Source organism: Pan troglodytes, chromosome 1, assembly GCF_028858775.2.
Source record: "Pan troglodytes isolate AG18354 chromosome 1, NHGRI_mPanTro3-v2.0_pri, whole genome shotgun sequence".
Lineage (NCBI taxonomy): Eukaryota > Metazoa > Chordata > Mammalia > Primates > Hominidae > Pan > Pan troglodytes.
Window position 1 is genome coordinate 78,371,714 of NC_072398.2, and position 26,320 is coordinate 78,398,033.

The 26,320-nt window shown below is 38.2% G+C and overlaps 1 protein-coding gene across 2 annotated transcripts in view; it reads right to left on the reverse strand.

Annotated features, from left to right (window-relative positions):
* Nucleotides 1-4,942: 4,942 nt before the first annotated feature.
* PRRX1 (paired related homeobox 1) overlaps nucleotides 4,943-26,320 on the reverse strand; it is a 73,437-nt gene continuing 52,059 nt past the window's right edge. Inside the window, exons 2-5 of one of the 2 annotated variants that reach the window (XM_003308600.6) lie at nucleotides 21,450-21,625; nucleotides 14,945-15,126; nucleotides 11,004-11,075; nucleotides 4,943-5,296 (exon numbers count right to left, since the gene is read on the reverse strand). In XM_003308600.6, coding sequence (XP_003308648.1) covers nucleotides 11,021-11,075; nucleotides 14,945-15,126; nucleotides 21,450-21,625 — 413 coding nt within the window. In that variant the 3' untranslated portion in view covers nucleotides 4,943-5,296; nucleotides 11,004-11,020. The remainder of the gene's footprint in view (nucleotides 5,297-11,003; nucleotides 11,076-14,944; nucleotides 15,127-21,449; nucleotides 21,626-26,320) is intronic. The other variant, XM_001141191.6, reaches the window with a different exon arrangement.

Sequence of the window (26,320 nt, forward strand, 5' to 3'; positions counted from 1 at the left end):
TAAACATTCCCTTCTTTTTGAAAACCTCTCTTAACTCTGGAATAATAAATAAGCTTAAATCTCCTATTTTTCAAACAGCTTCTTTTAAATACACTTTATTAGCCATCTCCCCAACTAGAGATGTTCTTCAAAGTATAGTCTTCCTCCCTGGCTGAAACTACTTTAAGTCATTTACTGGGAATAATTATTTGAGTCATAATGGCACTCTCTCATTTCAATGAACCCATTTGTTATTGTACCTCTAAGTATCACCTCCTTAAAGATTAATTTCAAACTTATATCTCCATCTTCGACTTTGGTACCAAGTCCCATTTTTATGTCTTCACTTACTGCATGCTTACATTTGGATTTTCAGCTTCAATAATACAACAAAAACCGTGCTTATCTTCTGTAGTTTGGTCTTTTCCATTTTGGGTAGATTTTGTCAGTTTTGTCAGTGATTCATTTTCCCAGTCCCCAGGTTTTAAACCAATATTACCTTTGACTCCGTTCTCTTTTTCTTGCTATGAAGTCCCAGTGATTCTTTCCTTGCAAGATGTTTTCTAATCATCCTTTCTTTTTTGTTCCCCTTGCAGCAATCTCTATATTATCTGCTTCCAGTTCCTGTTCTGCTCTAGTTTACCTTCATTCTTTTACCAGAATACTCCTGCTAAAGTAGCATTTTTTTTTTTTTTTTTTTTTGGGACGGAGTCTTGCTCTGTCGCCCAGGCTCGAGTTCGGTGGCGCAATCTCGGCTCACTGCAAACTCTGCCTCCCGGGTTCACGGCATTCTTCTGCCTCAGCCTCCCAAGTAGCTGGGACTACAGGCACCCGCCACCATGCCCGGCTAATTTTTTGTATTTTTAGTAGAGATGGGGTTTCACTGTGTTAGTCAGGATGGTCTTGATCTCCTGACGTTGTGATTCGCCCGCCTCGGCCTCCCAAAGTGCTGGGATTACAGGCGTGAGCCACCGCGCCTGGTCTAAAGTAGCATTTTTTCACATGGCTTTTTTTTCTGCTCAAAAGCCTTCAATTGATCTCTGTGGCCTGAGGAAAAGTCCAAACATCTTTGACATGTGGTACCCTGCAAGATTAAGCCTCAACTTGCATCTCTAGTATCTTCCATTCAACTTTAAAATTAACTCTCCATCTCATCCAGGCCCATCTTGCCATACATCTTTGAACACAAATTCCTCATTCCTATATCCCTGCCTTCACCCCTTCTTCTCCATGCCCTCACTTGAAAAGCCATCACCTGTTCTTCACCTGTCCGGATCCTTACTGATAAAATTCAAGTCCCAGTTCCTCTGTAAAACCGGTCTCCCACTTCAGCTAACAGCATGTTCTCTCTCTTCCTCTTCTGAACTCCTTTTATCTGTTCTGTTTAATACTTATTAATATATTATCTTGAACTGTTGCTTATTTTTGCATGCTAGGGTTGCTTTTTAAACCAGATTTTAATTGATATGAAAACAGCATCTGTGTCTCACAATTTGGTTTTTCTGTCCTCCCCATGACCACACACCCCATGCTATGCACAATGGATGCTTAAGAAATTTTATTTTTCTATTTCTTTACTCCAGAAGAAACAGCCATGCTTATATGAAGTCTTTTCCATATGGTGTCCAGTATTGTGAATGTTAAAGATATTGATTTTAAAAATGCTAAACTCTCATAAAAGTTCCACTCTATTCTCATCTATTATAATAGTAAGTGTCCCCTCTTCTTCCTACCATTGTCTTTTTTTCTGAGGAAAAATAGATTATTTTCCTGTTTTATGGAAAATAATATCACACTCAGATAAAGTTATCTTGTCTATAAGCCCTTCTTACCTTCACTCTTCTGCATGTAATCTCAGATTCTAGCAGATCTGTGTTTTTGAAGTTCAAAGAGAAAAGAATCAGCAGGCTTAAATGTATATAACAAAAGACATGGTAGTGTCCTTCTTTCTTTTTATTGAAAAGAAATCATTTCTATTCTAGCGCAAACAATGTATATTTTACAACATAAAGCAAGATATAATTTACATATTACATTTCTTATGAGATCTTTATACCCTAGATGTCATTCCCTTTTTTATTAAGTCACCTCTTCTGGTTTAATTTAACCTGCCAAGTACCCTACAAATCATCATCTTGTTTGAAGGGAGATTGAGGACACAGGCAGATAGTTCCTATGTATTCACCTGTATCTGGTATCATGATGGTGAGGAACAGGGATATGTCTTGACATTTGCAGCCCTGAGGACCTCCACTGACAACTGGCTTAAGATCCAGAAGGCATCTTTTCCACATCACGTACCAAACTTGTATTTTAAAAAATTGATAATAAATGAACAAAATTGAGAGCTTGTACAACATGTATATTTCTTGATCAAGTGCTTAGATAATACATGCTTATGGTATTGGTTCACCAGCAGTGAATGTTTCTTTGGCTGACCAGCACTTGTTACTCTATGATATTCCCAGACATTGCTTGCTTGAGACATTGGATAAAACCACCCTATTTTACCTATCATTTGGGTTTATGCGTTCAGGCTTTGCTGTTTGCCACTGGAAATGGATGTCTGGATCAAAATTTCAAATGATTTTGTTTCACATGTCCCTCTATCTAAGGTTTTCCCCTTCTCAGTAAAACCTTTTCATGTATGATTTCTGTTCCCTCCCTATAATTCAAATCTTCTTAGCCATTCTCTCCAAGCTCCAAACCTCCAAAGTTCACCAGTTTCTTGGATTATACTCATTTCACTTAGAATGTTTCAGTCTGTTGGGATGTACTGCTCCTTCAAAACTTGATAATCCACAGCAACTAATGGGACAAATGGATGAATGGGGGAACTCTTCAGGAAGCAAGTAATGCGTGCTGTTCAGCAAGCCTACATGAACCATTCAGTAAGAAATGTTTTAATAGTGGGCTAAAAGAAGAAGGAATCAATTGGTGAAAGCAAAATGTATAAGATGAGCTTCATTATTATTTAAAGAACTACAGAATCAACATTTGAAATACAATTTCAGATTGGTGGCTGTTAGATTGAAATAACATCACCATTAGCTCAATCTGATATGCCAAGGGAAATACAAATGTGTGCTAAAAGTGCATCTTAAACCCAAAAATCCTTGCCTGTCACTCAGACTACAAAGTTGGCATGTTTGACCAAAATTGATCCAAAGTTTTTTAATCACTCACAACTAAAAATTATTAGAACTAAGCTGGTCAGGATGAAAATATAAATTAAAAAAATCTGTTCTATGTGTCTTAAATTATTCTTTGGTCAAATGATGTGATTTTTGAGAGATCTGAAAATATAAACCTATTTCTCATTTCCAAATACAAGGTTATAAGTATGTACAGCAAGGTAGCATTTTCTTACTAGAAAACAAGGCTTTCAGGTACCGTATCATTCCATTAACATTGTACACTTTTATAGTCCCTTTCCTCCCATGGCTACAAAGTGCTGGACATACAGAGAATACAGGAAAGAATAAAGGAGCAAATGAATAGAGCCTCACAACACCCCTGTGAGGTAGGTAAGTATTGTTAATCCCATTTTACAAATGGGTAAACTGAGGCACAGCATGGTAATGTAGTTGGTCAAGTCCACCTGGCAAGTTACAAAAGCATGGCTGGGAACAAAGAAAAAGAAATGAAAGATCAGTCCTGGCTCCCAGCCCTAGACACTAAACTTTATTTCAAAATATTAAAAAATAAAAATAGCCCACAATTGCCTTTTAAATGTTGGAATTTAGAAAAACCTTTAGGTATTCCTCTTAAACATGTGCCTTTCTTTGATCTTCCTGCTAAGTGAAGAACGGATAGATGACTAAATGGTATTCCTTACTCTCTCTAACTGCAATTCCCATGATAGATCAGATGTATCAGCATTTCACCAGAGCTCAGGCTCCAAACTCAAGGACATTTTTATAGCCTCAAATGGTTTCTAATTCATTTAAAGCCCTAATGTGAAAATGGGACCTGTTCTCAAACAGCTGCCCTATTAATTATTCTGTGGCTTTAATGAAAACTTCGTGTAGAAAAAGAAAAGCAGCAAGATCCCTAATTAATGTCTCATCACTATAGAGATAAGAACAGTGGTGATGGTGTGTAATTTGCTTTTTGTATTGTTTGGGAAATTGCAAACTTAAGCTTGCAATATTATATATATATATATGAAATATATATATAAATATATAAATATATACAGTATATATATAAGTGTGCATCTCACTATCCTTAAGGCACGAAAGAGATGTGGGCATGTCTTTTAGACCTCACTCTTTGTGTTACTAGAGAAATTTCTCTTCCTCTCTCAGGTGAAAAATATTTCTTCTACCAAGTAGTCTGTGACAGCAAATCATTCAAAGACAACAAATATCTTTAACTTAAGATGATTGATTGATTGATTGCGTAGGGTGAGGGTTGGTGGTGATAGTGATATAATCTGTAGCTTCAAGCTTAAATCTATAGCTTAGATGTAGACTTTAGTGCTTAGAATTAGCCAGACGCAGCCAATTACATTGGACTAGACAGTCCAGTGACCAGATGTTGTGCACAACTATTTTTTCAGAGGCTGATGGAAAAACCTTACCATGACCAACAAAGATGGAGACAATGAGAAAGGGAATTATGTCTGTCCAGCACAGATTCTTCAGAAAGACTTTGGCTTTTCAAAAGCTCCTAGAGCTTCTATAAAGAGAACTGGGAAGAGGACAGGGTAAGGCACTAAGGTTCAAACAAGTCAATGAGGACAGTAGAGGCAATCATTCTGGAGATATATATATATATATATATATATATATATATATATATATATATATATATAGTTTCTTTGGCTGCTGTAGTTTTTTTTAAAACTTCATACAATCATGGGGGTGGGTGGGCTGAACCTAGCTGAAGAAGCCTGGAGTACATTAAGCAAAGCAAGAATAGAAAGAAAAACAAAATAAACACACACAGAAACAAGTGGTGGTGGTATCCCAGAGGGAGGAGGAACATTTGTTAACTAATTTTCATTTTGCTCCTCTCCTGCTTTTCTCTGCCATGGTCCCAATATTTTAGTTCTGCTTTGTTTGTTTGTTTGTAATTTACTTTTTTCCCCCAGCAGATGAAGAAATAACAGAGCGGGATAGGTGTCTTATGGTTTTTGATTTCTTCTTAGGCCTGTTTAATTATTTTTTTTCCTCAGTTGACTGTTGGCACCTGGTTCCTCTGTAAACTATATTCCTTGGCCTTCAGTCTCAGGTTGGCAATGCTGTTGGCCATGTTGATGCCCTGTGCAGGGCTATTGTTGGCACATGTGGCAGAATAAGTAGCCATGGCGCTGTAGGGACAAAGGAGAGAGCAGGGAGAATAACAGGCATTAGTTTCACAAAGCTGCAAGTCTGTGCCCCAGATGGATGTACTCTCAGCATGGGGGCAGGCAGGGGCAATGGCTTGGACTAGATGACCTCTAGGGTCCCTTACAGCCCCAGCTTTCCATTCGTCTAAGGTACTTAGGGAAGAGTGGTCATGTTTTGAAGAGCAGGAGAAAGTGGTGTAGAGTGAGGAAAGGGAGGGAGAGGTATTTGTTGTGGTGGATACAGTGAGTAATGATTTATTTCTGGGGTGAGAGAAGAAAGTTGCTCAAGTTGAATAGCAGGTGTTTCATCAGCTGACTTATTAAAACAGTATTTAATCTCTTGTCCTGCCTACCTCCCCAGCCTGTGGGAGCAGTGGGAAATAGAAACAAGCATTTGAAAATAAACTAAAGGGAATTTTGCTCCTTCACTCTAGATAACTGACCTTAATTCTAACACATTTTAGATAATAAATACCATAATAAATAATGTGCCTGGAGAACCAGTTAAACAACCTAACATACGTTCTCTGCCATTCTTAATTTACTGGTTGATAGCACCAAGCATTGCTGAATCAAGAGGTTACTAACCCACTGGCCTTGATTTTAAAACCTCCTCAAAAGAACTTGAATAGCACACACTGCCTTTTGGGTCAGTTATTTTGAAAATGTTTAAATCTCCTAGATAAACTATCAAAGTCTCCATTTTCAGCATTCTTGATTTCAGAGGTAACTGTTTCTCACTGTCTTCATTGCTGAGAAAAATCTGAAGTTGTTTTTCATTGTCAGAGATTACAATTAGGACCTAAGAACACCGCTAGGCAGAAATTTATCATTGGTGGGTTTCTGTTAATTGCATCCATGAATCTCTGTTAAAGGAAAAAGAAATGGTTTCATAGACTTAACAGCAAATTAGTCTTTCTACGAAATAGTTAAAAGCATACGTATTTTACTTCAATAAAAATGTTTTCAGTTGCTTCTAAGATTAGCAAAATCCCTTTCAACTCAGGGCTGGAATGAGATAGACTTATAAATGGAATGACATGTGCTCTTCTGTTGCCTGCATTCCAATGGAATTTTGTCAGCCACATAAGACTTTGTGGTTCTGGGGATCAAGTGACAAGATCAGAAAGAGAGAAAAGTAAAGCTACTCCACAAATAGAATATATCATTGATACTTATTTGGGACACCACGGAGTCAAAACTCATAATAACTTATTTCAGCTCAGTTACTAATAATTAACTCAAGAAAATTAAGTTGAGAAATATAATGATTCCCAGATCACTAGGTCTTTCCAGAAATATACATCTTTAATTTAAAATCTTTATAGCCCTGGTTAAGTGTATGGGTGACTGTGTGTGTGTGTGTGTGTGCACACATACATGTATGTGTTCTGACACAGGAGACTCAGAAAGGTTTCAAAAGGATCCTACCTTCTTCTATTTCAGTTTTGCCTGCTTAACTCTTACTCATCATTTCGTGATAGATGATCTCAACCCTCTAGACAAGGCTACGTTCTTTTATAGCACACTAAACTTTTGCTTTTAGCACTTGATTCAAGTTTAGTTAATAATTTGTTTAGTATCTATCACTGTTTCAACTATAAGCTCCATAGATCAGACACCACATCTGCCTTGTTCACAACTGTTTCCTCAGGTAGAAATGACACCATATCTAGTACCATGTGTTCAATGAATAGACAGATAACTAAGAAATATCTATATATAGTATGATTAAATTGATTCCTGCTCGATGTCATTGGTTTCTGTCATTCTGCTGTGAGCAATGATTTCTAAAAAAAAAAAAATCTTACCAATATGCTTTTATTCATAGGAACTGGTACTTACTGCCAATTTTACTATCTTAATAGAAAGTGCAAAGTCAGTAGGACATGACAAAAGCAGGAGCTGGTGACTGTGTATACTTGGATCCATCAAAAAATATATTTCACAATAAAAACTGAACAAGTTATTAGTACAGTTTAGACTATCACTTCTACCACTGCCTACCAAGGGATAGAAGCAGAAGAGTTCCCAGTTAAGGTAGGTTTAAATTAGAAGTGAGATAAATGACCAGAACGATACACTAAAGTGGGACAAGTTTGTTTTAGAATATACCAAGAAATGTCATTTATTTTCAAAGCCCATATATGTATTATCATTTAGTTCACAGTTCCATTCAAGACCTTACCATAAATGTATGTAAACCCACAAAACCTATATTCAAAAAATTTCTAGGGTATACCAAGAATCCGAAGATCTAAGTATCTGAGAAAAAAAAGACTATTGGATTTGGGAAATGTACCTAAGTCATAGATTATTATAAAATCAACCAAGTCAACCTTTCTTAATCAGGTTTCTGTGAGAGAATTAAGCCCTAAAGATGATGCACAATTAGTGAAATTGTAAACACATAGAAGAGAAGCTGGAATTAGGAGTTGTCTGTATTATTTGCTAAGTATTGAGAACAAATTTGAATGGCTTCTGAAAACAGAAAGCTAAAACTTATGAGAGAGTATAAAGAAAAATTTTCTCATCCTAAATTGTAGATTGTCGTAGAATATTGTGCTTTTAAGTACTTGGTCTAATTTTCTGATAGATGATGTGTTTTTTGAGATTCTGGACAAGCAAAGTCTTATGTAACAGAAATGTGCCCTTTCTTAGATAATCAAAGCTGTATTCCATCTCTTTAGCCAAAAAGGGAGATTAGAACCTTGGGGAGATTATTTTAGTTTACTGAAGATGCTATTGCTATTTCCCAGAAATGTCTCCTATAATAACGATTACAAGTTGTCTATTGCATAACCGTTTTTGCTGTAGTGACTCTGTAGTTTCAGAGTCAACTAGCTTTACCACCTCATATTCTAGTCTGAGGACTTAGCAGGGTAACACATTTCTTGGAAATACTGAGTTTCTCTCTCGAATGTAGGCAAGACTGTAATATCCCAAATGAGATTAATGTTAATGCACTTTCTATCTCAAAAACAAATTAATGGGAATTCAGATCATCTATTACACAGAAGACTGGATATTCACTGGCACATTTTTCACATAAATGGCAGCCTGCTTTTCCACAGTAAAGAACAGTGCCCTCGTCTGATTATATGGTGGCATTGTATAAGAACACCACCAGAGGCAAGTCTGTGACAATGCCTTATAGGTATCCCTCAAATTAGTGGATTAAAAAGTAGTTGTTTTTAATGAATGAATTTAGCAATTCCCTAGGAACTTGATAGGTGATAACATTTTTACTTGATAAATGCTTAGGAAATGTATAAACTTTCAAAATTGATTTAACTTGTTCCAGCATTCTATAGCCGCAAGAAGTAGGATAAAAGAACCAAAGCCATCTTATTTCACAGCCTCTTAACAAATGTTTAGAATATGTAATCCTACAAATAGGGATTCCAATAATATTTTGTACACATACTAAATAATTGCAAGTCTGTTTTCCAGCAGTTTGACATGGATCTAGCTTCTCAATTTGAGCTAAGAGTGCCATATAGGCAAGCAGTGAGCAGTCCTTGGATATACCAGTGAAAAGCAAAACTTGTATCACAAGTCAGAAAAGACAGAATTAGTGAGTGAGTACTCTAAGAGTAGCGTAGTCATTCTTCAAAAATGGCATTAGAAGTAAGATGCAGAGGACCTGCCTCCTAAAGTGTCAACAGATGCAAGAGAGCCTTGAGTGGCTGCCAATATGAAATTGTTTGTGACCATCTGCTTTCCATGTCATGGAAACTTCTGAAGTTCTGCTTTAGGAAAAGAAAGAGAACCCTGAAATGTTTTCTTAAAAGTCCAAAGAGGGTAATTAACTGTTTTCAACCAATTTATAGGGCCATTCAGAGCATGTAAAATGACCAGTCCTTCCTATACAGGATTAAGCTTGCTCGGGTAAAATGGTGAGATTGAAGCTAAGTGATTTGTACAGATTAAGCACATGACAACAACCAGAAGCCTGCTTAACAACAACCAGAGATCCTGCCTGTTGGTCTTGCCTTCTAAGTAAAACCCACTTATTCTTGGAAGTGGGGTACAGACATAAGTTCTGGGACTGAGTTTTTAGGCTTTGGCTAAAGCCCCATTTTTAGTTAGTTTTAGTTAAGTTCTTTGTGTCAGTGACCAAGAAACCACATTACTGAATAAAGTGCATTGAGAAATTAGAGATTAATAATAAATGCTTGCACCCCATCTGTTGATTCAGCTAATCTGCCCTGAGACTTACACAGAGCTGACACATTTAAATCAGCTTCAAATGTTTCCATTTACTTATTTGGAGATTCCTAACAGATGCAACACAGCCATAGAGAGCAGAATGCAACCACTAGCAGAGGTGGAGTACTGTTTTCACTGGGACAAATCATTTTTTATCATTTCAACCTACCCTGAAAGTTGTGAGGAAAAAAAAAATGTGTTAAAATGACTGTCAAACATTGAGGAAGTATGGAAAATACTATTCGTACTACGATTTTAAAGCCAGGAAACGTATGGACAACTGCCCCTCTGCTTTCTAAACACCTATAGTGTTAAGTCCCACAAATCACAAAACAATTGATAGCTTGGGAAAAAAATAATACCTGACTCTATTTTCAACTCTTTGTTTTCTATTTGGCCCTTTGAACAAATGATGACAAGATGTGTACAATTTCACCCTAAAGACAAATCTGTCAGCCGAGAAGTCTATGAGTTTTCCTGAAATCCTTGGGTTTCACCAGCTCAGGATTTTTTCAAAGACTGTAGGGGTTACGGTGTTCAAGACTGTGAGGCATAGAAGTTGCAGAAAGTCTCTGGTTTGTTCTTTTGTCAGTGCAAGAACAAAGGAGGCATACTTGCTTCACCTGATAAAATGTAATACCAGTTTTCCTAGGGAAATTTACTTTCAAAAAGAGATCTGGTAAATTCTTTGGAAAGGGATCTTTTGTGATTTAAATAACTAACTTCTGTTTCTAACTTCTGTTTTGAAATTTAGAAGTTGATTTTCTAATACATATATTTATCTCTTAAAGTGAACACTCTTGCACATTTCATTGGTAAGCTTTCCATTTGTACTGTATGTTCAGTGATCTTTCTGCTATGTTTAACTTTTCATTTTAGAAATACTTCTATATATAAAGCCTCTTGTATCTTTCTATTGTTGCAAGACTTTTTTTGAAGTGCACACTGCTTATCGATAGGTTCCAAACACCCCTGTGAAATAAGCAATAGGGAGATTATTGCTAGCTTCATGTTAGATACAAAGCTACATAAGAGAGCAATGATCTGACTGGCCTGAGGAGCAGCAGAAGCCAGGACAAGAACATAGTTCTTCCGAACCCCGTCCTGTAACCTAAAAAGTCTCGCTATTCAAAATGTGTACCAAGTGTCAACAACATCAGCATCACCTAGAAGCAAGTTAGAGATACACAATCCAAGCTCCAACCTGGAATTAGTGAATCAGAGTTTGCACAGTCATGCGATCCCAGATGTTTCCTGTGCACAGCAATCTCTGAAGAGCCCTGCTCTAGATTAGTATCACACTATGCTTCATTTCGTGGACATGCTTTCTTGCAGCTCTGGTTACCAATAATATTCCTCACTTGAGGACTTCACTGCTGAAATTTCTAGAACTGCAACCCCCACTTTCTTAAACACTCTGAATTCCCACTTAAACCCTACCCCAAGCAGCCACCCTCTTCCCCCTCTGACAAGTTACCTTTTCAGTGTCTTCCGTTAGAATCCGTTATGAAGCCCCTCGTGTAAACAACATCTTGGGAGGGACGAGGATCTATTTTTGAAAGTGTGAAAGGGAGAAATAAGCCAAATGCGTTCAGCAGATGTCAGGCAGCACCATGACCACGATCGAATGAGGGGAGGAGAAGGATGGGGAGGGAAGCTGTGGACAAGGATAGCTGACCTCTCTTTCACTCATCACTAGCTTTCTTTTAAGCCCAGCCCTCCCTCTGGATATGGCACTTCAGGTAAATAATGCAAAACCAGGCCATTCACTACCCACTTCACCTAGGAAAGGATGTCTCTGAGAAAATGTTTCTTGGCTACTTCATCTCAAATAACAGTCAAAAGTTCAGGACTTGGTTGATCACTGCTACCCAAGAAGCAAAGCACTGCAAGATTAGTGAGTCTGAATAATTCTGGTGCTTGTGTGTGCTTTCACTCTTACAAGTTGCCTAAGAAAAATAGTTCTGAGTTAAGCAATGGGTGTGTGTGCCAAAAACAAGCTTCCTTTAACTGGCCACGGATGTAAAGAAGGCACCTGCCAGGAAAACAGTGTCCGTGATAGGGAATGCTTTGTCCCTCTGGTGACTCAGTTGCCTGCCTAATGTCATCACCTCTAACATGCTCAAGGGAATGAGTGAGGTCATGACAAGCTATAATTAGAGCAAACTATATGTCCCAGTTTGCTAGGGGCAATCCTGGCTTATACCTGTTGTCCTAGTATAATTATTAATAATGCTCCCCTTTCACTCTAAAAAATGTCCCAGTTTGAACAATAAATTACACATCCATCACTCTGGATGTAAAAGACACCCAGAAAAAAGTATGTTGGCTATTTTCCAAGCCAAAATTCTGACCATATGCAAATAACTGCTTTTATGCCTTGGTTTTCTCCTTTCTTTTTTCAGGGGATAACTGTGGAAGTCAGCAAACTATCCTTTCTGGCAAAACTGTCTGCTCACTGTCTCTGGCTTGTATGACCAAGCCACGTCTATCAGTCCAATGGGATGAGGTACCCACAGAGTGTGGACTTCAGCTGCAGGCATGCCTCACTGATCTGAGATAGCTCTTGCATAAAAAGGGGATTTTAGATAGTTTTCCAATCTTATACTTTTTTTACTACTTTCAATACAATGCAAGGTTTAATTTGAATGAAAATATAGTCGTGTGGCTTAACATGTTGGATGAAAACAGGGAACACAAGCATTAGTTCTAATTCTCCTTGCTGAAGACTTAAATTTGGGCAAGTGTTTAGTCTCTTCTTTGGAAGCACAGCAAGACAGAGCTATCACACAAGAGTGTTCCAAGAATTAACCAAGAGAAATGCCTTTTAATGAGTGTCACATGTGAGATAACTAACTTGACATAATAGTACCAACAAGAACAGTGAGTTAATTTTTCATAACACAAAAAGTCTATCATTTCCTTTGCTTTGGATCACTTGTTTTTCTTTTTTATTTCCTTAACAATATTTCCTATGAAGCTTCAAAGTGTGAAATCATAACATAGTTTGGTTCTAAACATAGCGGAAAATTCTCCAAATAACAGAATAGCTTTTTGCTACTTTTAGAAATCAACCAAAATATAAACACTTCAGTCAACATTGGATCAAAAAACATTATTATTGATTAAATTATTGTTTTAACATCACTTTTCTGCTTATATCTGAAGATTAATTTATTCTTCATACAGAATATGAACATATTTTATGATTTTCTAAATTAATTTTTACAAATCCAATTTCTAAGAGAGAAATGATATAAAAGCATACCAAGAAATGAGTTAAACGTACTAGGTTATATGACTTTAAGTGAAAAGAGCGGAATACAAAATAATATATACACTAAAGCTACATCTATATAAAACATTGAACTCTAATCACAAAAATGAATATACTAGTTATGTCAAGATGGTGAATTATGGATGTTTTTAAAAATGTATCCAGTATATCTACATAATTCTTTCCATTAAAATAGAATATTTCCAAAAAAGGCACGCATAAATTGCCACGTTAATAATTTCAGTTAGATGTCCATATACTAAACACATATGATGCAGACACTGAGGCTCAAATGGCTGAGGTCCAAGTAATATAACCCTATATTAATTCAGGAATGATTTCATCCCCATTCATGCAGTGTGTGCTGTGTGACGCCTCTCACTGGTAAGGACCACGTGGCAGCCATCTGGATTGTTTATGGCTGGTATGAAAAGTTCCTATGGAGGACCCAGACAGAAAAAGGGGTTCCTGGTTGTGACCAAATTCAAACCAGAGATCTTGAAGCATCAGGCTTTGAACCACACCCATTTTCCAAGCCATTTAGCGTGTTCATGAATACACTAAATTTCTCTTATACCAATATTTATAAGAGAAATAAAGCAGCCTTTCATTTATTTAAAATATTAGAGAATATGTGATTTTACAATGGTCTTCAAAAAATGTATTTGTAGTAAATCTTATAGGAGAGGAGTTTAAATTTAAAATAGGGCACACAGATATAACTAATGTTTCAAGATCAGTAAGGCACACCACATCTGAGTGCAATAGGGCCCAGAATAAGACTTTCTTAGACGTAGGGTCTCTATGTGCTAAGACCAAAAGAATTCAGGCTAATTTTATAACAGGGGATTAAAACAAATTTCCAAGTGCATTTACCATGTTTCTCTAAAGGAACTGATTTGGAACAGAAAGAAACTTTTAGATGAGGCTTTTTGCTTTGATTAAAGCTAAGAACCTTTGAAAAACACTTGCATTTCAAAAATGTAGCATTTCATGTCAGAAATTCAACTTCATCTGAGACATAATCTCCTATATTTCATTTAAAACCTCTCCTTAAACCAATAATTAACCTTGACAATAAAAAGGTAAACAAAAGCATAATAAATGAATTTTTGAATAGTTCTTCCTCCACTGAAATCAGCCAGGGAGAACACGTAGGCTTGGCCTGGTTTCTCAGAGTACTCAGGTATATTTTCAAAGAAAGGCACTCTAGACTAATCCAATGGGTTAGGAATTTGTGTCTCAGCTTCCCTTCTGGCAGCCTATATTTTCTGAACAGCATAATAATTGGAGGTTAAAAGCCTCTTTATGAGATTGAAATAGTACTCTGTTACTTGTTTCTTTAAAAATGTTCAACTTTTTAATATAAAAGTTTAGTGTAAATTATACATTCCTTTTTTATTTAAAAGAAACACACACAGACACACACACACACGCACACACACAAATACACACAAACTGATCCCCAGAGAAACCTTCAGACAAGTAGACAAGAATTAGCAATAGATTAGGAAGGCATTTGGCATTATAAGAAATTCACACCTACTAATAAAGAACCTTGGCCATGAAAGTGATCAGAATGAACTTGGCTTTTCTTTCCTCCTCTCTCTGTCATAGTCCCTCTCTGTCTCTCTCCTTCCTTCCTTCTTTCCTTTCTTTCTTTCTTCCTTCCTTCCTTCTTCCTTTTTTTAATTCAAAGCCAGTTTTACTGCAAAGTTTGCCTTTGGCCCTATACTTGGAGTTTTACAAGTTACGTCCCTACATTTGCGTAATACAACGAATTTAGCTTAAATTTGGAAACAGGGTAAAGTTTTGTTCCAGAATTGTTGCAAGAGGAACACTGGGCACAGCTTAATGATCTTTTCTTTTAGATTCTTCCTCATCTTTGAAACCTTTGCAAGAGTTCCTGAGTCCAAGAGGAGATTGGTGAGATAGCCTGCCCCTCTCACTTCTGCCCCAAACCCTGCTGCTGGGGCAGCTTATAATCTCCTGGGAAAATGTGGGGATGTCAGCAAGTTGAATGTCTCTGAAGAGATTAACCCAGTAAGAAATGTCGGTGAGCTGCACAAGCAACTTGAAACATGACCGACCGCTGAGAAACATGTGGAAGTGGAGCAAGGGAGAGTGGGCCAGTCATTCACCTGTACGGAGACGCTGTCCCCCAGGAGAGATAATCGGTGGGTCTCGGAGCAGGACGAGGTACGATGGGCTGCTCCACAGCAGTCACGTCTCCTGAGTAGGATTTGAGGAGGGAAGCGTTTTTATTGGCTAGCATGGCTCTCTCATTCCTGCGGAACTTGGCTCTTCGGTTCTGAAACCACACCTGGAGGATTGTTAGGAGGCAAGAAGGCATAAGGAAAGAGAGGAAAAACAAAGAAGAAGGGGTTACATGAATGAAATTCTGCTTGATTTTACTATATAATGCCTTCCCAAAGAAGATATAAGATGGCTATGGAATTCTCCGTAGAACAATAGAAACATGCCATCCGCCTTCCCTCATGAGGGCCATTCTTAAAGGTCAAGACTATTACAACAAGACCATGCAATTCTCCAGTAATCGGGTCTCCAGATATGGGATCTGTGACTTACCCACGGGACAGCAAAATATGGGTTATAATCCCTGTTACAATTGTAATCAAGAAAAGTGAAGAAAAATCTCATTAGGCTTCTGCCACAGAAATAATGACTTTTCTAAAAGCTTTTTCAAAATTCTTCAAAATGTGAAAATTTCATCTGGTTTCATAATAATTATATTTTAAGAAAATTCCCCATCTCCCAAAAGTAGATGTTCCAACAAAGATTTAAGAAGGAAATGTTTTATTTGGGAGGTGCAAGGACCACCATTTGGGGAGCAAGGAAGTAACAGAGAAGAAAAGGCAACCACTAAAGGGTGTACTACTAAACCAGCTATCTCTGTGGTAGCTCAATCCTGCAGAGACCCTGAAGACTAAGACTAACGTAGAACACACACTTCAGAGTTATCCCTCTTGGAGGTGATAGAGCTGGGTGTGTGTACACTGGATCCTGTCAGTCATTGTCTATTAATGTTCCAGCACTTCTGGAATGCTGAAGGCAGGGCACTGTCCTGAAATTCTAGGAAGAAACTGCTGGCACAGAAATGCAGGCACTGAAAGTTGGAAGCTGACCAGACTACACCTAATTGTAGGGTTCAAGGGAAATGGACAGCACTGACAGCATTTGCTACAACTAATAATAAACCTATCATTTAATTTTATTTATTTTTATTTTATTTTATAAGTTCTGGGATACGTGTGCAGGATGTGCAGGTTTGCTACATAAGTCAAACTGTCTCTGTTTGCAGATGACCTGATCTGATCCTGTATCTAGAAAACCCTATCGTCTCACCCCAAAAACTTCTTAAGCTGATAAGCAACTTCAGCAAAGTCTCAGGGTGCAAAATCAGTATGCAAAAATCCGAGTATTCCTATACACCTACAACAGAAAAGCAAAGAGCCAAATCATGAATGAACTCCCATTCACAATTGCTACAAAGAGAATAAAAAACCTGGGAATACAGCTAACAAGAGAAGTAAAGCACCTCTTCAAGGAGAACTAAAAACCATTGCTCAAGGAAATCAGAGAGGACACAAACAAATGGAAAAACATTCTATGCTCATGGATAGGAAGAATCAATATCACAAAAATGGCTATACGGCCAAAGTAATTTATAGATCTAATGCTATTCCCATCAAATTACCATTCACATTGTTCACAGAATTAGAAAAATCTACTTTAAAATTTATATAGAATGAAAAAGAGCCCGTATGGCCAAGACAATCCTCAGCAAAAAGAGCAAAGCTGAAGGCATCACACTATCTGACTTCAAACTATACTACAAGGCTACAGTAATCAAAACAGCATGGTATTAGTACAAAAGCACACACACAGACCAATGGAACAGAATAGAGAACTCAGAAAAGACTGTACATTTACAACCATCTGATATTCATCAAGCCTGACAAAAACAAGCTATGGGGAAAGATTCCCTATTTAATAAATGGTGCTTGGAGAACTGGCTAGCCATATGCAGAAAACTGAAACTGGACCTCTTCGTTACACCATATACAAAAATTAACTCAAGATAAATTAAAAACTTAAGTATAAAACCCCAAACTACAAAAGCTCTAGAAGAAAATATAGGCAATATCATTCAGGACATAGGCATGGGCAAAGATTTCATGATGAAAACGTCAAAAACAATTTCAACAAAAGCAAAAATTGACTAATGGGATCTAATTAAAGAGCTTCTGCACAGAAAAATAAACTATCATCAGAGTGAACAGGCAACCCACAGAATGGGAGAAGATTTTTGTAATCTATCCATCTGACAAAGGTCTAATATCCAGAATCTACAAGGAGCTTAAACAAATTTATAAGAAAAAAACAAACAATCCCATGAAAAGGTGGGCAAACGATATTGTTTTTTAAGTGTTACCAGGGCTAGGAACTTATATAAACACACTACATACATTATTTCTAGTCAACATGACAATTCCACATATTAGGTTTTATTATTTCTATTTTACAGTTGAGGAAGCAATTTCAATGAGATTAAATACAGTCATGCACCATATAATGATGGACCTCATATACAACGGTGGTCTCATTAAATTATAATACCAAATTTTTGCTATTTGATATGATTAGATACGCAAATACTTACCATGGTATTACAATCGCCTACACTATTCAGTAGAGTAATATGCTGTACAGGCTTGTGACCTAAGAGCACTAAGCTATACCCTATAGCCTAGGTGTGCAGTCAGTTATACCATCTAGATTTGTGTAAGTAGACTCCATGATGTTTGCACAATGACAAAATTACCTAAAAATGCAGTTCTCAGAACAGATCCCCATTGTTAAGCATTGTATGACTGTAATCTGTTGAAATTCACATAAATAATAAATGGCTGAGTTTCTGAACTCAAGGACATCCAATTCATGATCATACAACTCTTCTAGAGTGCTATGGAATTCTACTCATTCATTTACTCATTCAAGAAATCTTTATGGAGCACCTGCTATGGTCCAGGCCCAGTACTAAATGCTGGAAAGAGAGAGATGAGAAACTTATTCTCTGCTTTTAAGCAGATCAAAACCTATTAAATGAAGACATGTAAATTTGAAAAACTACAAAACAAGTATTTTAAGTGCAATTATAGAAATGTATAACAAGGTATGGGAGAAGAAAGTTCTTTTTGTGGAGTGAGCAGTTGTACAGCTCGAGGGGCCAATATACACATAAGTTACCACGTGATCAGTGCCCTGTAGAGCTGTGCAGCATGAAGGGCCTGGGTGGAAATTGGCCAAGGTGGAATCTGGACTTGGCTTCCCAGACTCCTAGCTCTTCTGTTTCTAATGTGCCTTCACATTGCTCTTAGAGCTATCATCTTAAATGTTAATACAATCACCTTATTGCCTTGTTTTATATCATCTACTGGCTCCCCGTTACTCACAGAATAAAATAAAAACTTCTTAACCATAGAACTAAGGCTGTTCAGGAATTAGCTCTTTGTCCATCAATCCAGCCACAAACCACATCACTCTAACCTCATACACTGGCCCTCTAGAGCACCAGCTCCTACCCTGTGCTCAAAATTACCTGTGGACTCCTAAATGTGTTAGGCCCTTTCCTACCTAAAAATATTCACACTGGATATTTCCTTTGCCTATTATATTCTTCCCCGCTTTGTCCAGGTATCAAAGCCCATATATTTTTTTCAAAGTTCAACTTTAACATTGAACATGACTTAAAAGTCATACTGGCTACACTACTTTCAAGATTTGTCCTGTGAGTTGTTTCATTTCTCTGCTCCTTTGTCTCCTAATCAATTGGAGATAACAATATCTACTTACAGGATAGTTTTGAGAATTGGCCCAGAATTAGTGCCTAATAAACATAAATTCTCTCCCTTTTCCCCCAGGCAGATTAGATCATTCCTTCCTCTGTTCTATCACTAACTATTGTACATTCCACTGATGTAGGAATCATATTATGATATCATAAGTGTATGGTTTGTACATCTATCTTCTCCACCCCAGTCCAAACATCCTTAAGGAGAGGGTCAGTATCTTATTCATCCCCAGCAAAACAAAACCGGGTTCAAGAGTATAATATGTGCTTGATAAGTGTATGAGGAAAAAAAGAGGAAAAGAAGAAAAAAATAAATTTTGCAAAGATGAATAAAACATGGCCTCCATCCAAGAGGCCTCCTCAGTCCTGTGGGGGAAGTTGGCCCAGATACAACTCAATATAATACATTTCATGTTATGATAAATGCCATAAATGCAAAGAAGCCCAGAATCAGAAGGGATTGGTTCAGACTGGGAAAAGGTAGGCTTTCATGGGGGAAGAATGAAGTCATGAAGGGAGAACTCTGCCCTACTCATTTAGGAAATGTTCACTATTCTAAAAGTCATTAAATCATAGCAAGGTGGGAAAAGAGAAATAAAAAATAGTTCCAACATATAAAAAAGGTATTTCCCTGTCATGATAGGGGCAAGACAGTCCCCCAACCCCAAAATTGGTCTTTCATTTTTTTTTTGAAATGTCCACCATTGCCCTCTGCAGGTTTCCTTATTTAAAATTTAGATCACCATAGCAAAAGTGGCACATTAGTGTGCTGTGGGTTACTGGACTAAAAGTATTCATTACACCACCACAAGCTGAGGCGTGGCATAAAAGACATGGGGTTTTTGAGGAGAGAGGAAAGGATTTAACAGCAGAGTTAGAGATTTGCGGTAAGCAGTGTTGAGGAAGAGGGTGTGGGAAGACAAATTGCATAATCTGCACTGGATGGCGAATGGGAGAGCAAAACTGAGTGTTGTCTCTATGGGTCACTCTCACTTGAGCCCAAAGGGGCACCTGCACTCACACTTCCTCCTGACCTACCCTCAGGGGCCCCACAGGCTCCCACGACTTTCTTCTTTTGTCACTGACGTTTTTCTTTTTTCTCTTGGGGAGTACTTCTTGATGAGTTCCCTGTTTCCCCGTGGGAAAGCGTTCACACTTTCTCTTCAGGCTGAAGGGAGCACCAGGATCTCTGCATCAACTCCACAGTGGTCTCCCACTGTGTACTGTGCCTCCTCCATAGACACAGGCCCTAATCAATGGGCTAGGAATCTACCCTGAGGTCTAGCTCAAGTTCTGGCTGTTCAAGAGGGTTATCATTTGCAGAAAGAAATTATTAACACTCAGACTGAACATAGATATACAAACAATAATTTTGTAAGGAAGACAAGACAGATTGGACCTACCCACCTTATCAAAACAGCATCTTGCTACTGGCAATATGGAAGACAAGATCTTTCAGCACAGACACAACAAAGCACTACTTGAAAAGGCATTTAGCCAAGAGACTCTTATTCATTCAGTTTTTTTGGGAGGCGGCGGGATGGGGAGTGGTAATTAAAAGCATGAACTCTGGATCTGCCTATCTGCATTCAAATCCTCTTTCAGACACTTCCTAGCTATGTGATGTTGTGCAAAATACTTTGACCTCTCTGTGTCTCAGTTTTCTCATCTGCAAAATGAAGAATACTATCCACATCACTGAATTGGTGTGAGGATGAAATAAATTACTTATGTAAAGAACACTACTTGGCATATAAGGGCTCCAGTAGTGTTAGTATTACATATTGTTATGACTGTTAATCACAGGTTGTATCATGTTCTAGATGTCTGGCTTGCAGTTGGTGTGTCATGGCACTAATGTTAGAAAGAATGGCTATTCTCTTTTTCCTGCCTTTCATGCTCTTACCTTCTTTCAGTTCACAGAGACACTGAAGGAAAATAAAATCATCCACTTAAGTGTGCTCTTAACTCAGTTCATAAGTATTCATTTCCCACTCCATCAGTGCTCATACTCATGTGTACTTACAACAAGTTTCTTGAAGACTGGGGAGGAGAGCTGAGGTAGGGGACAGAGAATTCATCTCTTTAACCACTTTGAGATCAGATTGAAATCTAAGGGTGCAGAGTAAAATACTCAGATGGACAATGTATATCACATAAATCTGGAAGTGTCAGAAAGAAAGAGGTGCTGGGAGAGGAACCTGTAGCAAGGATTATTCTGCCCTACCTGAAGGCATTCAATTTTATTTTAAAAAATACTTGCTGCCCAAAGAAACACAGCTGGAAACAGGATTCTATCCTCATGCTGACCATATGTAACCCTTATAAGTACCAGCTCCCATCTGAAGCCTATAACTTGGGTATTATTTATTTGTTTGTTTTTTTATTTATTTTTGAGTCAGGGTCTCACTCTGTCACCCAGGCTGGGGTGCAGTGGCATGATCTCAGCTCACTGCAACCTCCACCCTCCAGGCTCAAGCAATTCTCCCACCTCAGCCTTCCAAGAAGCTGGGACCACAGGCACGCACGATCATGCCTGGCTGTTTATTTATTTATTTTGTATTTTTGGTAGAGATGAGGTCTCACTATGTTGCCCAGGCTGGTTTCGAACTCCTGAGCTCAAGCAATGTGCCTGCCTCAACCTCCCAACGTGCTGAGATTGCAGGCATGAGCCACTGTGCTGGGCTATAATTTGTGTTTTTAAACAGTTTTCAGAGATGTGCCTCTGAGGAGGGTACTACTTGGTGCCAGCCTCCCACAGCTTGAGTTACCTGCACTCTCGCCTCGGTGAGGTTCACCCGGCGGGCAAGGTCTTCTCGCACAAAAGCATCAGGATAGTGTGTCCGCTCAAAGACACGCTCCAAAGCCTGCAGCTGGCTGCTATTGAAGGTTGTCCTATTCCTTCGCTGCTTTCTCTTCTTTTTTTCTTCTGAGTTCAGCTGGTCATCTGGAATAGAACACAATGATGAAAAGAAGCCAAATTCACTGTAGGAGTCCCAGTTAAGACTTTTTTACGGTATATCTATAGTGAGATCTTGCTTCATTTGCTCACATCTTTATCAAAGTCCTATAGCCAAATGCCACTTTGCATGTGCAAATGTGGCCATTAGTGCTCTCAAGTTCATATGTCAAGAATCCCAGCAACTCTAATGCTTGGCTGTTGCCTCTAAATCTGGGACAAGATCTGAACTGTCAGAGAGACATTACTTGCATGATCCTTGATGCCTGTTTGTCAAGGAAAATCTTACCCCTGCCCACGTTCTTTGGACTTCTCTAGAGATAAAGGAAGAAGAGTAAATAGTTTTGTACCTTATTTGTCTTTGACAATATTATGCTCACTCATATAGTTTAATAATCAAGTAGACCAATTATCTCCTGGTTCCTTCTCTCCTAACATATATACATGAACACAAATATAGAGTTATAGAGAGGAAACTATGTTCAAACCACATTACAGGGATTTGTTTTACCATGCACTCTCCTTGAAGCAGCAAGTAATTTCTAACAGCATTCACTCAAGGCTCCATGCTGTTGCAAAGGCAGGCTTCAGAGGCCTCAGCCTAGATCAGGACTAGTGCTACAATGCCATCAACCCAAGCTAACATTAGCCTGGGGCTCACTCCCTGAAAACCCAAGAACAGGAAACAGTTCAGAAAGATCCCTGAAAATGTTTCACTCAAACTTGAGTTCTAGGACCCTGAGATCTTAGGGACCTTTGAAGAATCACAACTCCATTTTTACCTGTCAAGATCCTTCCTTGGTTTTCTCTGAGTTCGCCTGAAGGTAGCGTGGTGAGATAATTGTCCAGGTTGTCCATAGCAGTCAGAGTGTAGTATGCTCCTCTTCTGCTGCCCCCACCCAGCCCAGTCAGGAGTGATGTATATGTGAAACCGAGTGGAATACCAGCTGTGCTGACACCTCCATCAAACTATCACCCTAAGGCCTGAGCTCTGCAGAGCCTGTGTAGGTCCCGGAGATTTGCAACACCATGCTGCCAAAACCCAAGTCACATGCTCCATCTAATGAACTTGACTTACATTCCCCATAGCTTTTCCCCAAAGAGGCTCAGCCCAAAGAAAATTATGAAGCGTTGGAGTGAGGATGGGGAGAACAAGGAGAGCTTGGCCATTCACTATTTAGAAAGTACTTTTGGCTCTGTCTTCTAATTTGCAAATTATCCTGATTCTCTCTGATTATAAACACACAATGTACTCAGCAAAACTATTAGCACAAGTCATGATGACACCTACCTCAGCTATAATATTGTTTTTATTACAAATTGAGGGAATGATCTAGATTTGTGTACAGAGTCAAAATGTAGCTTAAATCCAGAGGCCTGACAACTGAGGCCTCTAAGTCTTTTGCTAAGAGAATCCTTCTTCATCAATGCTTCCTTACCAGGAATACCCTTGAAGCTTAGAATAGAGACTGCACATTTCTTCTTGATAATTAAAGCACCCAGATATAGTAAATGCTTGTTGAGTTTGTTTTCAGGGAAAACGTGAAACTCCTCTTGTCCTTAGAAGACTGTTTCTGTAGAAAAAAATGTCAGATGATCTCAACCAGATTCCTCCAGCCAAGAAGCTACCATACCATTCTCTCTGCTTCATGGTTTTGCACAGTCAGCCTTCTCTTTGGTATTTTACACTTGTGGTGCCTTACCTCAGGGCCCACCTTTGGTGGCACTTCTGTGACACTCAGTAAGAATGTAAGATCAGCTGCATCTTGGAAATGGAGCAAATTTAATAATAATTTTTGAGATCTACCAATGCCTAAAATATTCCAACCAACATCACTGATTATACCACTAGCTATTAGCAAAATTAGCTTGCAATAAGATCAGCACTAGAATTCAAACACCTAGGATTAAATACCTCTCAGTAGTTACATTGCACTTGCATTCTCCTTCCTATTTAATATTTGGAAGCATTCCTCCCATTCCTATTCATTTTTCCAAATCATTTTGTCTCGTACTTCAGGTCTTTCTAAGTAATACAAGCCCTTGTGATAGCACAATTATCTGAATTTCATGCCCCCGAAACAGAAGTCTGCAAAAAAAAAAAAATCCTTAGCTTCTGTACTTTGTTTTAACCGAGACCAATTAGACACTAAGCCATTATTTTTAATCATATAGAGAAAATCCCCTATTAAGCCAATCCCATGACTTGTTTTCTTCTCTCAAAGAAAATTCTTTCTTAGGTGCAACCACAAATTATAAATCTTTTATGTTGTTTCAAAAGCCTATTTCTTCTTGTACTGCCAACTGCAATCAAGACCAAGAATATTTTATGTTTTGTTCTTAGTATTACAACCTGCTACATAATCTCAGTAGTTCTTTGAAATATTCCACTGTTCAATCAAATTCCGCTGACTGTCCACCATAAACCACCAACTCCCCTGATGTGGGAGTAAGGGAAATGGAGAATTATAGTTTATGACAGGGAATAAATAGCTATGATGACCTGAAGCAATTCCAGCAAAAGTTTCCCAGTGAATGTTCTTGTTGTTTTTAACAAATGAAAACACTAATTCAGATCATGTTGAAGGTGAGAAAAGACACAAATAACAGGGATCCAGGGAGTCTGGCTCTGGCAAATGTCCTTCAGAGTGCAAGTATAATAGAAAGAGACGATGAGTGGGCAACAGAGACAGCTCGAGCAGCAGTCCTGGGGATGGTCTGTCTTTGCTCACTAATCACAAAATGTGAGCTCCCTGTTTTTCCCCAAGAATGCAGAACAGGACCCAGCACAGTATCTTCAGCAGTACAAAAGCAAACATAAACACTGTAGAGGTTTACAAATGCAGGGTATCTGAAGGACCTGCGATAAACACATTTATCAGATTCTTGGCTCTGGTTGAATACAGGGGAGAGAAAGCAGTATATTTTTACTAATTCCAAGAGGGTCATCTTTTCTTGCAAAAACAACTACAGTGAAAGTTGATTTTGAAACATGCCGTCTGAGGATACTGACATCCAACTGGATATTAGAATGCATCTCATTCTTTGGCATTCTAAAATGGGAAGGATTCACCAAGTTGTAGAGTAACCAGCGGAAACATGAATACATTTTTTTTTTTTTTTGAGATGGAGTCTCGCTCTGTCGCCCAGGCTGGAGTGCAGTGGCGCGATCTCGGCTCACCGCAACCTCCGCCTCCTGGGTTCACACCATTCTCCTGCCTCAGCCTCCCGAGTAGCTGGGACTACAGGCACCTGCCACCACGCCCAGCTAATTTTTTGTATTTTTAGTAGAGACGGGGTTTCACCGTGTTAGCCGGGATGGTCTCGATCTCCTGACCTCGTGATCCACCTGCCTCGGCCTCCCAAAGTGCTGGGATTACAGGCGTGAGCCACTGCTCCTGGCCTACATGGATACATTTTTTATCAAAGTCGCAATGTTTCAAATCCAAAGTGTTTATGGATTTTATAATTTTTTTGATGATTGAGTAAACTGAAAATATGTAGTTATTGTCACTCTTAGTAAAAACAAGCAAAACAGCCTTATAAATAGGTGTAGTCTTGCTGGGATCATGAGTCATAAAATATTGGCATCTAATGAAACCCATGAAATTGTCGAATTCAACCATCTTATTTTACAGATGAGTTAAATTAGATCTAGAAGAACAACGTGACTTGCCCAAAATCACAATGCGGACTTGGGACCTCCAGCCAGAGCGAGAAACCAGGATTCCCAATTCCATTCCACTCTTAAGTGCAGACGACAACATACACGCTGTGCAAGAGAGAAACAACGAAGCATCCAACACATAAATGGAAACCATTCCCCAGGGAAAATATTTATAGGAAAGACAGATTTTTCCATACTAGCTGTTATAAAGAGGGTCTGAGAAAGAGGGTCGATGAATATCACGTGTTGTCCTTTCTACCAGAATAGCCATTAAAAAATGCAACCATTCTCATCTAGAAAGCCATTTTGATCCGGATGTTCTTGCATTCTTCTTTACAATGATATCCATAAGTCCTTGCTTCATCAATTAAATAAGTGCAGGGTTATTTTAGCTTAGTAATATGCCCCATCTTCTATCTTCTCCCACAATCATAGGAGATGATTTTCACTTTAGGACACAGTTTAAAATCTCTCTGTTCCTAAAACGCATCTCAAATCTTACCTTCTCTATAAACCTTTTCTGACAGCACCAATTCATATGGATTTCTCAGGCTCTAAATTTATATACATATATTAGTATATTATCAAATACTTTTTAAAAATTATGGTTCAATATTTTCTCTGTAAATATTTTGTCACCTTAATGCATTCAGGTATTTCTATAGAAAAGAGATAGGATTCCTTGACATATTACATTACAGTAAAAGTTGAAAGAGTTATAGTAATGTCATGGTATAGAAGCAGTCCCAGAACATTAGAATTTTGGTGATTTATTTAAAGTTTTAAAGGACTGAGTAATTTCTGAATTCCAATTATTCTTTTTAACAATACATAGCAAGTAATTATGTTAGCATTGTCTTTTGTCTCTGGATAGTTTTACCCACAGAGGAAAAATTCTTTTGCAGTGTTTCTTTATCAGACAAGATAGTCACCAGATTTAGAGAGGGAAAAAGCCTTGTGGTCTGATTCCTCTGCAAATGTAGGAATTATTCTTTCATTTTTATCCTTTACTAGAA